Genomic DNA, 12,835 nt, shown 5'->3' with positions numbered 1-12,835 from the left:
GCTACTTTGTCCTTTTAGGACAAAGACTTCAGGGCCAGTGAGAGCATCTCAACTTACGATGACCTCTCCGTGCCCAGGAGCCAGAAACCATGATCCTGCCTACAACTAACCTAACCTCAGCTGTGAAACAGCAAGTCCACACCACCAGCCATGATGGGTGCACCAGTAACTGCATGGCCTTAGGTTCCCATACGGAATTTCCTGTGCGAACAGTGGCCACACAGAGAAGCAATTATCAAAATCCTGGGATGTGTAGATCACAGATGATAGACTTGGTTTCTCCAACATATCAACATCAGAAGAAAGTGGGGACAATGTATAAACCCAAAGCCAATGTGATCATATCACTGTGTGTGTGTTGAAACCCTCTGTGCCCAACTTACACCTCCGCTGCACCTCTCACCCGGTCTCCTCTGTGTTCCAGCAACCATCATTTCTAGGTCCCTGGACTAGTTCCAGCTCCTTGCAAGCACTTGCCCTGCCTGGAATGCTATTCTCCCACCTTTCCCACTGTACCTGATAGATACCTGCTCATTCTGTCTCAGCAGCAGGGACAGCTAGCACTTCCCCAGGGGATGATTGGGTCCCTCCACTTAGTTATTCACTCATATTGTACCTTGTATTTCTCATGGAAGTACATTTATTGCTTCCTCCTTGCCCCCAGTTTTGGGAGATAGGATCTCACTATTCAGCCCAGACTGGCCTTGAACTCAAAATCCTCCTCCCCTGATCTAAATGCTGGGATTATAAACACACATCCTTAAGTACTGTTTTATATCTGCATCCCTCCCAAAGGCAAGACACTCCTTAGCAGGCAGAGGCCACATCTCTTAGCAGTCCAATGCACAACAGGAGCTAATGAAAGTCTTACCAGAAGCCATCACGAATGGCTCACACTGGTAGTCCCACAAGGCTACCTCATGTCTAAAGCCAGCTAGATTCTGCCTCAAAATAAAATAAAGAGGGCTAGAGAGATGGCTTAGTACATCTGGAAGAGCACTGCCTGTTCTTCCAGAGGTCCTGAATTCAAATCCCAGCAACCACATGGTGGCTCACAAGCATCTGAAATGGAATCTAATGCCCTCTTCTGGTGTGTCTGAAGACAGTTATAGTGTACGCATATAAATAAAATTAAAATAGATTTAAAAAATAATAATAAAATAAAGAGCTTAATAGAAACTTAGCATTCAGGATTCATGCAGATAGAGTTTGGGGCCAGCCCTAAGTTATATAGTAAGAGTTTGCCTAAAAAAATATGAAAAACACCAGAACAAAGCCTATATGAAGCCACATGGCCCCATATAGGGCTTCCAGGGACCAAGCTGATTTGACAAGGGGCCAACACGGTCCCTGCCCATCTTGCATGTGATGATTTCTCCTGGTATAAGAATCTAGCCTGCTACCCAGAAAGCTGAGGTCCCAGGGAAGGACTCACCGTCTCATGGGACTTGGGAATGGGTACAATGATGGCCAGGACACAGATGAGCTGGAAGATGGCTCCCAGGAAGAGCCCGTACCGCAGCAGGTTCTCCAGGAAGGTGGGCTCAGGCACCTCGGGGGGCGAGAAGTCCAGGTCAGAGGCCATGGTCCAAGGCACCACTGCCAGGCGTCTCCTGAGATTCACTGTTCTCCAGAACCAGATTCTAAACAGAAAGAGTGAATGTCAGGTTTTTCCATGTGATCTGAGTGGTCCCACTGCGCGCACGCACACACCGAACAGGAAGCAACTTCAGCAAGGCATAAACTATTCTTGAATCTAATTGGAGGATATATGCACAACAAACTATCTTTTCAGCTTTGTAAATGTTTGATATTTTCTGAATATAAAGCTAATAAAAATAAATAAACAAGTGCAAAAATCTCCAACCAATGTTTTTATAAAGACCTGCACATTTCTGTATTTTGTTCTGCTTTGCTTTTGAGACAGTATCTCACTCCTCTTGGACTGGCCTGGAGCTTGCTATTAACCTAGGGTGAGCGTGAGCTTCTGATCTCCTGCTTCTGCCTTCAAGTGCTGGGGCTGGAACCCAGGGCCTCACGAATGCTGAGCAAGCAGTCTACCAACTGAGGAACAGGGACTACTTACCTGACTTTATCTATTCATTTACCTAGTGGTTTAACACTTAGGGATAGCAAAGACTGAGACACAGACTAATGGCTGCTCTCAAAGCTCTGTTCAAATGGAGCCAGACTGTATGGGAAGAGAAACTGTGTGGGAGACGTTAGATCTTGTATGAGGTGGGAGGGAAGACCTCTGTGGATGACACAGGTCTTCAGTAAACAGAGATGAGAACAGGGCAGAAGTAGAGTGACTCAAATTGTAATCTGAGGGAAGAATAGTCTAGATAGAAAGAAAAGCAGATGGAGAGAGACCCCAGGGTGGACAAGGGACCCACATGGCCAGGAAGGGAATCTGGAAGCTAGAGAGATGGGGTGGACATAAATAAACCTTGGAAGACCCAACCCTTTTTAACTTGACCAAGTAAAAAGTAAGGCAGAGAAAAGCACTAAGTTCTAAATTACTTTTTGTTGCTGTTATTTTATTTACTTATTTACTTTTTTGTTTTCTTTTGTTTTGTTGTTTTCTGAGACAGAGTCTCTTTATGTAGCCCTGGTTGTCCTGGAACTCAATACCTAGATCAGGCTGGCCTTGAACTCAGAGATCTGCCTGCCTTCCTGGCTTTGACTCCCACATGCTGGCACACAGAGGTGTGCACCACATCCAGCTCTAAATTCCAAGTTTGAATGGAGAGACAAAGTGGATATAGAGAAACCCCCGCTCATACATGAAAGCTGGTAGATGGGTAACAGGGTGACCAGTCAGGCCTTCCCCCACCTCTCCTCTCACTAGCCCTCTCCCATTCTCTCTGTTTTTTAAAACAGGGTTTCTCTGTGTAGCCCTGGCTGTCCCAGAACTTCCTCTATAGACCAGGCTGGCCTAGATCTGCCTGTGGAGTGCTGGGGATTAAAGGCTTTTGCCATCACTGCCAGGATCCCTATTTAATTCTCCTTTTTTTAAATGATTTTTTTATGTGCACTGGTGTTTTGTCTGCATGTATGTCTGTGTGTCAGATCCCCTGTAAGTCATAGACAGTTGTGAGTTGAACCCTGGTCCTCTGGAAGAACAGCCTGTGCTTTTAACTACTAAAGCATCTCTCCAGCCCATCCTCTTCCATTCTTAATACCTTGGTAATGCTAAAGAACTGTCTGTGGCTCTCCAAGAACCCTGAGCCCTCCATGAAGCTGCCATTTGCCCAGAACAGCCTTCCAACCATGACCACTATTCAAAATTCTACTCCAACTCCAAGCCTGAGCACAGAGGTCGCCCTGCCCATCATGCCTTTTGTGTTACCCTCCCCCTTTGCCTCGTTTTATCATGGTACCTACAAATGGCTTTCTTTTGCCACCCCAACAATAAAGGGACAGATGTACTATGCTATCAGGTGTTATAGATGCCTTTGTGTTTTCAAAGAGAGACTTGTACCATGCCATGCAATTTCCAGTGAACTCTGAGCTACCCAATATGGTGCTCATGAACCACATGTGGTCCCAAATGTGGCTGGTCTGAACTGAACCGACAGTTAAATTAAACACAGACAAATTTCAAGACTTATTATGACAGAATGTAAACAATCTCATTAAATGCTGAAATGCAGACTGTTAAATTACTAAAGCTAATTTAACTTAATTTAAAAAAAAAGTTGGAGAACCTATTTATAGAAAACTGAGGTAATCAAAGCAGAGCTACTGACATGAGAACAGACATACAGACGGGCAGACAGAGAGCTCCAAATCAACGCTCACAGGCAGGAGAGGACAGACTTTAAACAAGTGGTACCAAGAAACAGTGTCTACACACATAACAAGCCGAAGAAGTAGATAATCCCCTTGTGCCTCTTACAAAGGTCAGTTCAAACTGACCCAAGATCTAAGTTTAAGAGTCCAAACTATAAAGCCATTAGGAGAATCTTAGGGGGATATCTCTATGGTACTGGGTTTGGCAGTGGTTTCTTGGATGTGACATCAAAGGCACAAGTTACAAAAGAAAGGAGTCAATTAGACTCCGCAAAAAGAACAAGACCTTTTGTTCATAGAGGACATTCCTAAGAGAGTGAGAGACAGCCCAGAAAATGGATGAAGACATCTGTGAATCATACTGACAGTAAAGGTCTAGCATTCCCACAGACAAAGAATTTCCACAAGGCAACAATAAAACAAAGCAGGGACGGGAGAGCGGGCTTGCCAGCTAAGGCACCTGCCACCAAGCCTACAACCTGAATTTGATCCCTGGGACCACATGATGGAAGGAGAGAAAGAACTCCTGAAAGCTGTCTTCTGACCGTCACATACATGCTGCAGCAAGTGTGCCTCTGACCCTTAAAATCAGAATAAAAACAAAACAAAGAAGTGGGGAGAGGGGCAGTCAGTTCATGTCTGCAATCCCAGTAGTCAGCTGAAGATGAGTTCACAGCCAGCTTGTGCTATAAAAACTGCCAGTGTGGGCTGCAGTTAATAAGATTCAGTCTCAAACCCAGGAGGGTGGGGTTGGTGACATGGTCCTCTGGTAAAGTCACCTGATGCTAAGCCTGACAAGCTGATTTTGATCTTGGATAAACATGATGGAAACCCAGAACCAACTCTCACAAGTTGTTCACACACACACACACACACACACACACACACACACACACACACAACCACACAGGGTGGAGGTAAAAATGTAAAAAAAAAAAAAAAAAAAAAAAGTGTTTCAAGAAGCACTGGTGGGCAGCAAGCACCAGTAAAACTGTGGAGAAACTGGAAGCTGTGTGCATTGCTGTCTTAGTCACTGCTCTATTCTGTGAAGAGACTTTGACCAAGAAACTCTTTTTTTTTGGTTTTTTCGAGACAAGGTTTCTCTGAATAGCCTTGGCTGTCCTGGAACTCACTCTGTAGACCAGGCTGGCCTTGAACTCAGAAATCTGCCTGCCTCTGCCCCCCAAGTGCTGGGATTAAAGGCGTGCGCCACCACCACCCGGCGACCAAGGAACTCTTATAAAAGAAAATATTTAACTGAGGGCCTGTTTAGAGTTTCAGAGGGCTAGTCCATGATCATCATGGCAGTAAGCAGACAGGCATGGCATCGACGCAGTAGCTAAGAGCTTTATTTGGATCCTGACCCAGTCAGCAGGCAGAGTCTGGGCCTAGTGTGGGCTTCTGAAACCTCAAAGTCTACCTTATAGTGGTTCACCTCCTCCAACAAGGCCACACTTCAAAATCTTTCTCAAATGCAAGGCAGTGGTGGCGCACGCCTTTAATCCAGCACTTGGGAGGCAGAGGCAGGCAGATTTCTGAGTTCAAGGCCAGCCTGATCTACAGAGTGAGTTCCAGGACAGCCAGGACTACTCAGAGAAACCCTATCTCAAAAAAAAAAAAAAAAAAAAAAAAAAATCCTTCTCAAACAGGTGACCAATTGGGGACCAAGCTTTCACACATAAGAGCCTATGGAGGCCATTCTCCTTCAGACCACTACAGCTGCTGATGCGTGCATACACTGGCAGATCAGCTGTGGAAACCAGTGTCTAGGTAGGATGCAGAGTTTTTGTCTAGGAGTGTGAAGAGGTTCCAGAAGTACTGGTAATAGTGATGCAAAATGGCTAATGACACACTTTATTCTTGTTTTTTGTTTTTCGAGACAGGGTTTCTCTGTGTAGTCCTGGCTGTCCTGATACTCACTGTGTAGACCAGGCTGGCCTCGAACTCAGAAATCCACCTGCCTCTGCCTCCCAAGTGCTGGGATTAAAGGCATGCGCCACCACCGCACGGCTCACTTTATTCTTAAAAATGGTGAATTTTGAGTTACATTCAGAGGCTCACATCTATAATTCCAGGACTTGGGAGGTGGATGCAGGAGAAAGACAAGTTCAAGGCCAGCCTGGACAACATGAAACTGTCTCAAAAAATGCAAACTGTATGCTTTAATACAAAGCAAAAATTCATTCTTCTTTTTTTCTGTCTATTTACTATTTATTTCATTTTGACACAGGGTCTCAAGTAGCCTATGCTGGCCTTCAACACCTGACCCTGCTGTCTTCAACTCTGGACTACTGAGATTGCAGGCCTGTTCCATCATGCCTGGCTTACCTGCTTCTTATACTTTAAACGTAACTAGCTAAGCATACATTATATAGTTCTATGGACTAGCCCCATCCACCAGAGCTGTTCATACGACTTTCTTTCATTTTGACCCTGCTGCTCCTCTACTTTAAATGACTTTTCCAACATGAAAACCACATAAAGATTACAAGATGGCTGACTATGCAAACAGAGTGGGTTGTTTTCCTTTTGACCTGGTTACTCTGGAAGCAAGATAGTCAATTCTCACATCAGTTCAGCCTATTCTAGAAGCCTTTCAAAGCAGGAGCTACCCCTCACTCACTATCCTGCCCCCCATCCTCAGAGCTGGCAGAACTTCCTCCTCCTGAGAAGGATCTGACTTCTGGAAGGAGCCCAGCGTCGGCTGGTTCCAATCCCGGTGGATCAGGTGGGGCATGGTGCTCAAGGATACCATCTTTGGTCATGTACAAGGTGCGAGGCTTGGAGGCCAGCAGACTGCTTGGAGCAGCTCCTAAGCTGGCTCTGAAGTGAATTCCAAGGCAGCCAAGCCCAGCTCCAGGAGAGGAACTGACAAGGCTCTCCAGGACACCAGCCCTCATGCCAAAGCTGAAGAAAGCGTCACTCCTTCAGTGGTACCTCATAAACTTCGTGCCCTTGACCATGTTTCACACTCAAACCTGTGAAAAGTCTATTGAGGGCATCAATACTCAGTGTCACCATTACTATGAAGATTAGGGGACAGGAAGCTGGGGGCGTACACAGCATGGCTATGGGCATCTAGCTACACTGTAGCTTATCTCTTGACTTCTTAGAGGTTGATGTCACTTTGAGCCCATCAGAAAATGTGCCCAAAGCCATACTACACTTCAGTCTTTTTTCTCTTTAGTGGTCATTATGCCAACATATAAGAAGTCATAAAATGGATGATATCCTTTGTCTGAATAACTTACTTCCTAGAATTTAGATTAAGGAAATAATTAAAAAGAAAGGGCCTCCAGGTACAAAAGCAGTCTTGGCAGCACCATTCCTATCACTGGAAGGCAGGAAGTGTGCAGCAGGAAGGGAGCTGGTGGTGGAGCATGTGCACCACGGGACTTCATTGACAGGCACACGGGGCACATAAACACTGTGGTCAAGCCAGGGGAAGGTTTGGCAATGCAATACTGAGAAAAAGAAACAACTGTATCACCAGTGTGACTACAGCTCTGTCTAAACCAATGTTACTGCTAAAGACCAAGGCAGACACTTGCAGAGGATTGCTGTGGACAGGTGCCATGGTGGTGTGTCATGAAGCTCTCATTCCAGGGAGTGCTTATAGTCACATACAGTACAATGTCAGGGCTAAAAATTCGAAAACCCAAAGGAGGAGGAATAGCTTGTTATTTTATGTGGGGTGGTCAGAGAAGGGCTAAGAAAGTGACATTTCTGCCAAGGCAAGAGAGCAAAGGACTGCAGAAGTAGTTCAGGTGTATGCAAGCTCCTGAACTCACTCTCCAGTACATACACACACACACACACACACACACACACACACACACACACACCCCAGAACCAACTAAGTGACTAGAGCGGAAAATGGAAAATGGGTCTGCTGCAGTGAGGAGGATTTCCAGATACGAAAAGGAAGCTACAGTCATCCACAGGATAACAACTGAGGGTTAGAGACAGCAGCATAGTATACTTAGCTTAACACATACAGAAATAGTTATAGCCTTGGACACTGCTAAGGACATTTACCAAGAAATAGTTATAGCCTTGGATATCATACTCTGGCCACTTAGAGAACACATAAGCAAGAGTGTCCCAGGAGCAATGACCACACCTTGTGCCCAGATCTTGGTTTCTGGGCCATTTTTCCATAAAAGAAACCAGGACTCCTTACAGAAGTGGCTCATTTCTAAACAGAAATAAACAGGATGAGCTGGGGCAGAAAGCATGCAAGTGCTTTAAAAACAGAAAAAGCAAAAGCAAACATTGCCAGGGAGTTGTCAAGAGTGGGGATTTAGCAGCTTAAGTTGGGACACGAATGAGAAACTTCGGGTAAAAAATAAATACTGATGAGAGAAACAGCTGATAGGTCGATGACAGAGAACAGACCCATCTCTCACCTTAATTACAACTATGTATGGAGCCACTCTGCCTGTGTGTGTGGAGCATATACTTCCACAATCTCAAATGTGTGCTGTACATCATGACTTTCTTCTAGACAGTGGAAAAGTAGGAGAGACATATGACTGCTCCCTGAAACCAGGTGACCCTGGAGACCATCAACAGTGTCCCTCAGACCTACAGCAGGCTCCTCAGATGGCTTTTCTTCTCGAAGCCTTTGACTGAGTCTGCTCACAAGAAAAAGATCCATCTGCAAAATAACTGGCAAGTAATCCTCAAAACCCTCATCTAAAACAGGGATGTTCTGAGAAACCATCCCAGCAAGTGAAAGGAGCCTCCAGACACGCTGCCTGGACTGTGCTAGGCTGGAGAGCAGAAGGAGGAAAATGAAGAGCTGGACATAGAAATTCCAGTTTACGGTGCTGTACTGACACGGGCTCACTAATTATGGCAAATGTTCTATCCAGAAATTCAATAGTATCTTAAAATAGCCATAAAGCTAAAATTGTTTTTATATATCTTTTGAGCCAGTCTCACATATCCTAGGCTGGCCTTGAACTCAGTAGGTATCAAAAGGTAATCCTGAACCTTCCACTCTACTTTCTCAGCACTAGGATCAAAGTGTGAACTGTCAATCAATTTATGCAGTGCTGAGGAATGAACCCCGACAGATCATCATGCATGCTAGGCAAGTACTTTCATCTGCACCACATTCCCAGGACCTAAAATACAATACTTTCAAACCACCAACGTTTCAAAATAAATAACTTAAGGTGCATACAGAGATTGCAAGACTTATCCAGTACTAGCTCAAATTGGCAGAGGTTTCCGGATCTCCCAATTGCTCCCCAGTGCTGTAGACTCTGGACTGGGATCCTGCCTCCTGAGGAGAGTTTCAGAAGCTGTTCTGAGACTTCAACTAAAAACAGGCAGAGTGCTAGAGAGATAGATGGCTCAGTGGTTAAGACTGTTCTTCCAGCACACCTGGTTCAAGTCCTAGCACCCACATGCCAGCTCAACCTGTCTGTAACTCCATTTCCCCAGCTTCTGACACCCTCACACAGGCAAGCATATAGGCAAAACACCAAGGAACATAAAATTAAAATAAATGATATATTTTATTATATATGCATACATACATACATATTTATATTTAAAGAGGCAGGGGCATAGAAAAGTATCAGTAGATACTGCCTTGGAACAATCGTCAACAAATTCCTAAAAGCTACTAAAAACTGGGTAAGAGCTTTGTCTAGTAGAAAGGTAAGCAGCCCCTAGGTGAGTCACAGTCAGTAGTTGCTGGACAGAAATTGCTGAGCAGACATCTTGCAAAATATGACTACTGGTTCATTTACTGTCATTTACAAGTATGAGATGCAGGGGCTGGTGAGATGGCTCAGCAGTTAAGAGCACTGATTGCTTTACCAGAGGTCCCGAGTTCAATTCCCAGCACCCACATGGTAGCTCACAACCATCTGTAATGGGATCTGACACCCTCACCTGGTGTGTCTGAAGACAGCTGCAGTGTACTCATATACATAAAATACATCTTTTTTTAAAAAAAGTATGAGATGCCACAGAGTTGTTCTGTCTTACCCAGTGGATGCTAGACACTACGCACGGTAGTGGACCCTAATATATTGATTTCCTCTCTCCACACACACCTGAGACAAAGGCTACAGGCTAGGTCCTAGGGATCAAACTCATCATGTTGTGCTGAGTGGATGCCACAGTGCCTGTCTGATGAAATAAAGTGTGGGTGTTGTAATGTAGCATTAGGCTGCCTTACACCTTCTAACAATACATGAAAGAGAGACCTTTCAAGCCATAGTTATGTTGGGGATGACCGAGTGTCAGGGGCAGGGGGGGATGGATGGTGGTTGGGGGATCTGTGACAACAGGGGACTTTTTTCTAAAAAAAAAAAAAAAAAAAAAAAAAAAAGTTATTGTAACCACCATCACTAAAAAAGTAGATATTCTATTTGTTTGTTTGTGGCAGAGTCTCACTATAGAAGAAGACATGTAGACCTCTATGGCCTTGAACTCACAGAGATCCATCTGCCTCTGCTTTCCTAGTGCTAGAATCAAAGACACATGGGGAAAGAGAAAGGCTAAAAGCCCGTATGCCAGTCAGAAAGATTTCATACAGTTTTTACAAAGCATCAGACCACCTTGTCCGACAGACTGGAGCAAGGACTATGGTGGACCAATGACAGACAGGACCACATCCTGACCAGAACTGCTTGACTATGCAAACCTCCACCCCTCTATTCAAGCCTAAACCTCATGACAGTATCTTGGGGAGGGACTTGGAAGCCAGAGGATCCTTTCATTTGTTCTTTGTCCCAATGTGGGCACACTGAATACATCTCCTTTTCTGATCTCCACTGTTAGTTATCTCATTAATTAAAATATTATCAATCAGTAGCCAAATCTAGCTTGTTGGCACTGAGACCCCAGACTTTCACCCTAAAAACTCCAGGTAATAAAACCTTTCAAAAAGACATTTCGGTTGCCTGGGACAGTGGTATATACTTTCTGTCCCAACATTAGGGAGGCAGGCAGATCATTGTGAGTTCGAAACCAGTCTGATCTATATACTAAATTCCAGGCCAGCCAGAACTGAAACCCCGTCTAAATATAAATATTTTACTTTAATAGCATATCAATCTGAAATTATCTTGTTAATTCTATCAATAATGTTTACAGGGAATACAGTTCTTAGGTGATCACATGGATACCTTTAATGATCAGTTCTATCCAAGGATCATAGTTTATAACAGTGTCCTTTGGGGCATGCAGAATTTGAAACATACTGACAACATTTGATGATGTCCACACTGCTAGCTCTGCGTTCTCACATGCCTTCCAATTCTCCACTTGCTGGTACTTCAAAACTGCCTTCATGTGTTCCTCTGCTGGGATTATAGCAGAAGCTTATTCACTGGCAGCTACAGAGATTTTGTTTTTGTTTTTTTTTTTGATTTTGTTTTTCAGAACAAATCCATTCCTAACCTGTGTAGCCATCCCTTATTCCCAGTAAGTGGCTTTGTGCTCTTGTTTCAAGGGACGCTTGGCCTTCACATAGCATAAGGCATTCTCTGTCTGTGTCCACTCACAAATGTGATGCCCTCTCTACCCTACCTAAGCAAACATTACATACACACTATGGCTGTAACCTTGACAATGTGAGGTTCGCAAGCAAAACTACCACTTATTGCCGTTTCATACAAGTTCCCATGTAGCCCTCAAATCTGCTTTGCAGTCAAGGATAGAGGTACAGGAGTGCTCAGCCCCCACCTCTAGTCTTATGGTGCTATGGATAAAACCGAAGGTTTCTTGCATGTTGGGTAAGTAAGCACTTTCCCAACTCAGCAGTATCACCAGCTCTGATTTTCAATTTTTTGTTTTGTTTTTTGTTTGTTTGTTTTTGTTTTGTTGAGACATGGTTTCTCTGTGTGGCCTTGGCTGACCTGGAACTTGCTCTGTAGACCATGCTGGCCTCCAACTCACAAAGATCCTCCAGGACAGCCAGGACTGCACAGAGAAACCCTGTCTTGAAAAAACAACAACAAAAATTTTGTTCTCCAAAAGATTTTAGCAACTTTTGCCTAAGGAGCTTTCTTTAAGTTAAAAAAAAAAAAAAAAACACCTTTCTTCCTTAGCAGTAGCAGTGTTTGGCTTTGTTCGGCAAACCCCAAAGGCTCTTGTATATAAGAATAACCTGAACACAGGCAGCTATTCTAAGTGACTAATGAGTAGCATATACAGAGGGATACGCCAAGCAAGATGATGTATGTGCAAAGCAGGAAGAGGTAAAACTTCATTATGCCTCTTTCTTAGGGTCGGGAAGAACAGTACTGGGGCATGAACGTGGGACTCAAGCAACTGAGCTCTTCAACACGCTACTCAAAACACACGAATTAAAAGCCACGTGCTGTCTGTTTCTGGAGTCTTTCACTTTCTATATTCAGGTGACAGGTAACTGAAACCGCACGTAAGTGGGAGGCGATTGCATTCACCGTCCCTCTCTCTGACAGAGTTTTCTCTCAAGCGCACACTGCACCTAAGTAAGCACTTACACATTCATGGCCTCCTCATCCTCCGCACAAGCCTTTGTGCTCCTTTTGCGGAGGAGAAAAGTGACCCGGAGAGGAAACTCGAGACACCCTAGGTTACACAGCAATACAGGGCACACCCCACAAGTCAAGCCCGGGCTCCACCTGGCGGAGGGCAGGCTGGGCCCTGGCCCTGAAGAACCGTAGCTCGGGCCCGGGCGAGGGCCCCCGTTTCATCGGAACGCAGACTGCCACCGCAAGTAACGTTCCTCCGCAACCCCGAAAAGCCACTATAACCCGCAGCACTGCACCGATCCCGCCCGCCGGGAAGCCCCGGCCGGGTCACCCGCACCTGAGTACTTACCTCCGGTAACGCTGCGCCGCCGCACCGGAAGTGATCCCTCGTGACCCGGAAGCGATGTTCCCGGAGCCGTGGCAGCAAAAGCAGCAGCAACAGCAGATTCCGTTCAGCCGGCTTTACCGGGCCAAGGCTTCCCTGCCGTCCTCCTCCTGCTCTTTCCTAAAAGCACACTGAAGGTTGAAGCTTTAACGAATTTTTGTTTGATTTGTGG

General features: G+C 45.0%; 1 protein-coding gene across 2 annotated transcripts in view; it reads right to left on the bottom strand.

The window, feature by feature from the left end:
* The window catches only part of Manbal (mannosidase beta like), a 30,722-nt gene extending 17,948 nt beyond the window's left edge, over positions 1-12,774 (bottom strand). The window contains exons 1-2 of one of the 2 annotated variants that reach the window (XM_034496931.2): positions 12,628-12,774; positions 1,436-1,643 (exon numbers count right to left, since the gene is read on the bottom strand). In XM_034496931.2, the coding sequence (XP_034352822.1) occupies positions 1,436-1,585 (150 nt within the window). In that variant the 5' untranslated portion in view covers positions 1,586-1,643; positions 12,628-12,774. Of the gene's footprint in view, positions 1-1,435; positions 1,644-12,287; positions 12,572-12,627 lie in introns of those variants that run through there. The other variant, XM_034496930.2, reaches the window with a different exon arrangement.
* Between the last annotated feature and the right edge of the window lie 61 nt (positions 12,775-12,835).

The sequence above is a fragment of the Arvicanthis niloticus genome, chromosome 2 (genome assembly GCF_011762505.2).
Source record: "Arvicanthis niloticus isolate mArvNil1 chromosome 2, mArvNil1.pat.X, whole genome shotgun sequence".
In the NCBI taxonomy this organism is placed as follows: domain Eukaryota; kingdom Metazoa; phylum Chordata; class Mammalia; order Rodentia; family Muridae; genus Arvicanthis; species Arvicanthis niloticus.
This window is presented reverse-complemented; position numbering and strand designations above follow the sequence as displayed.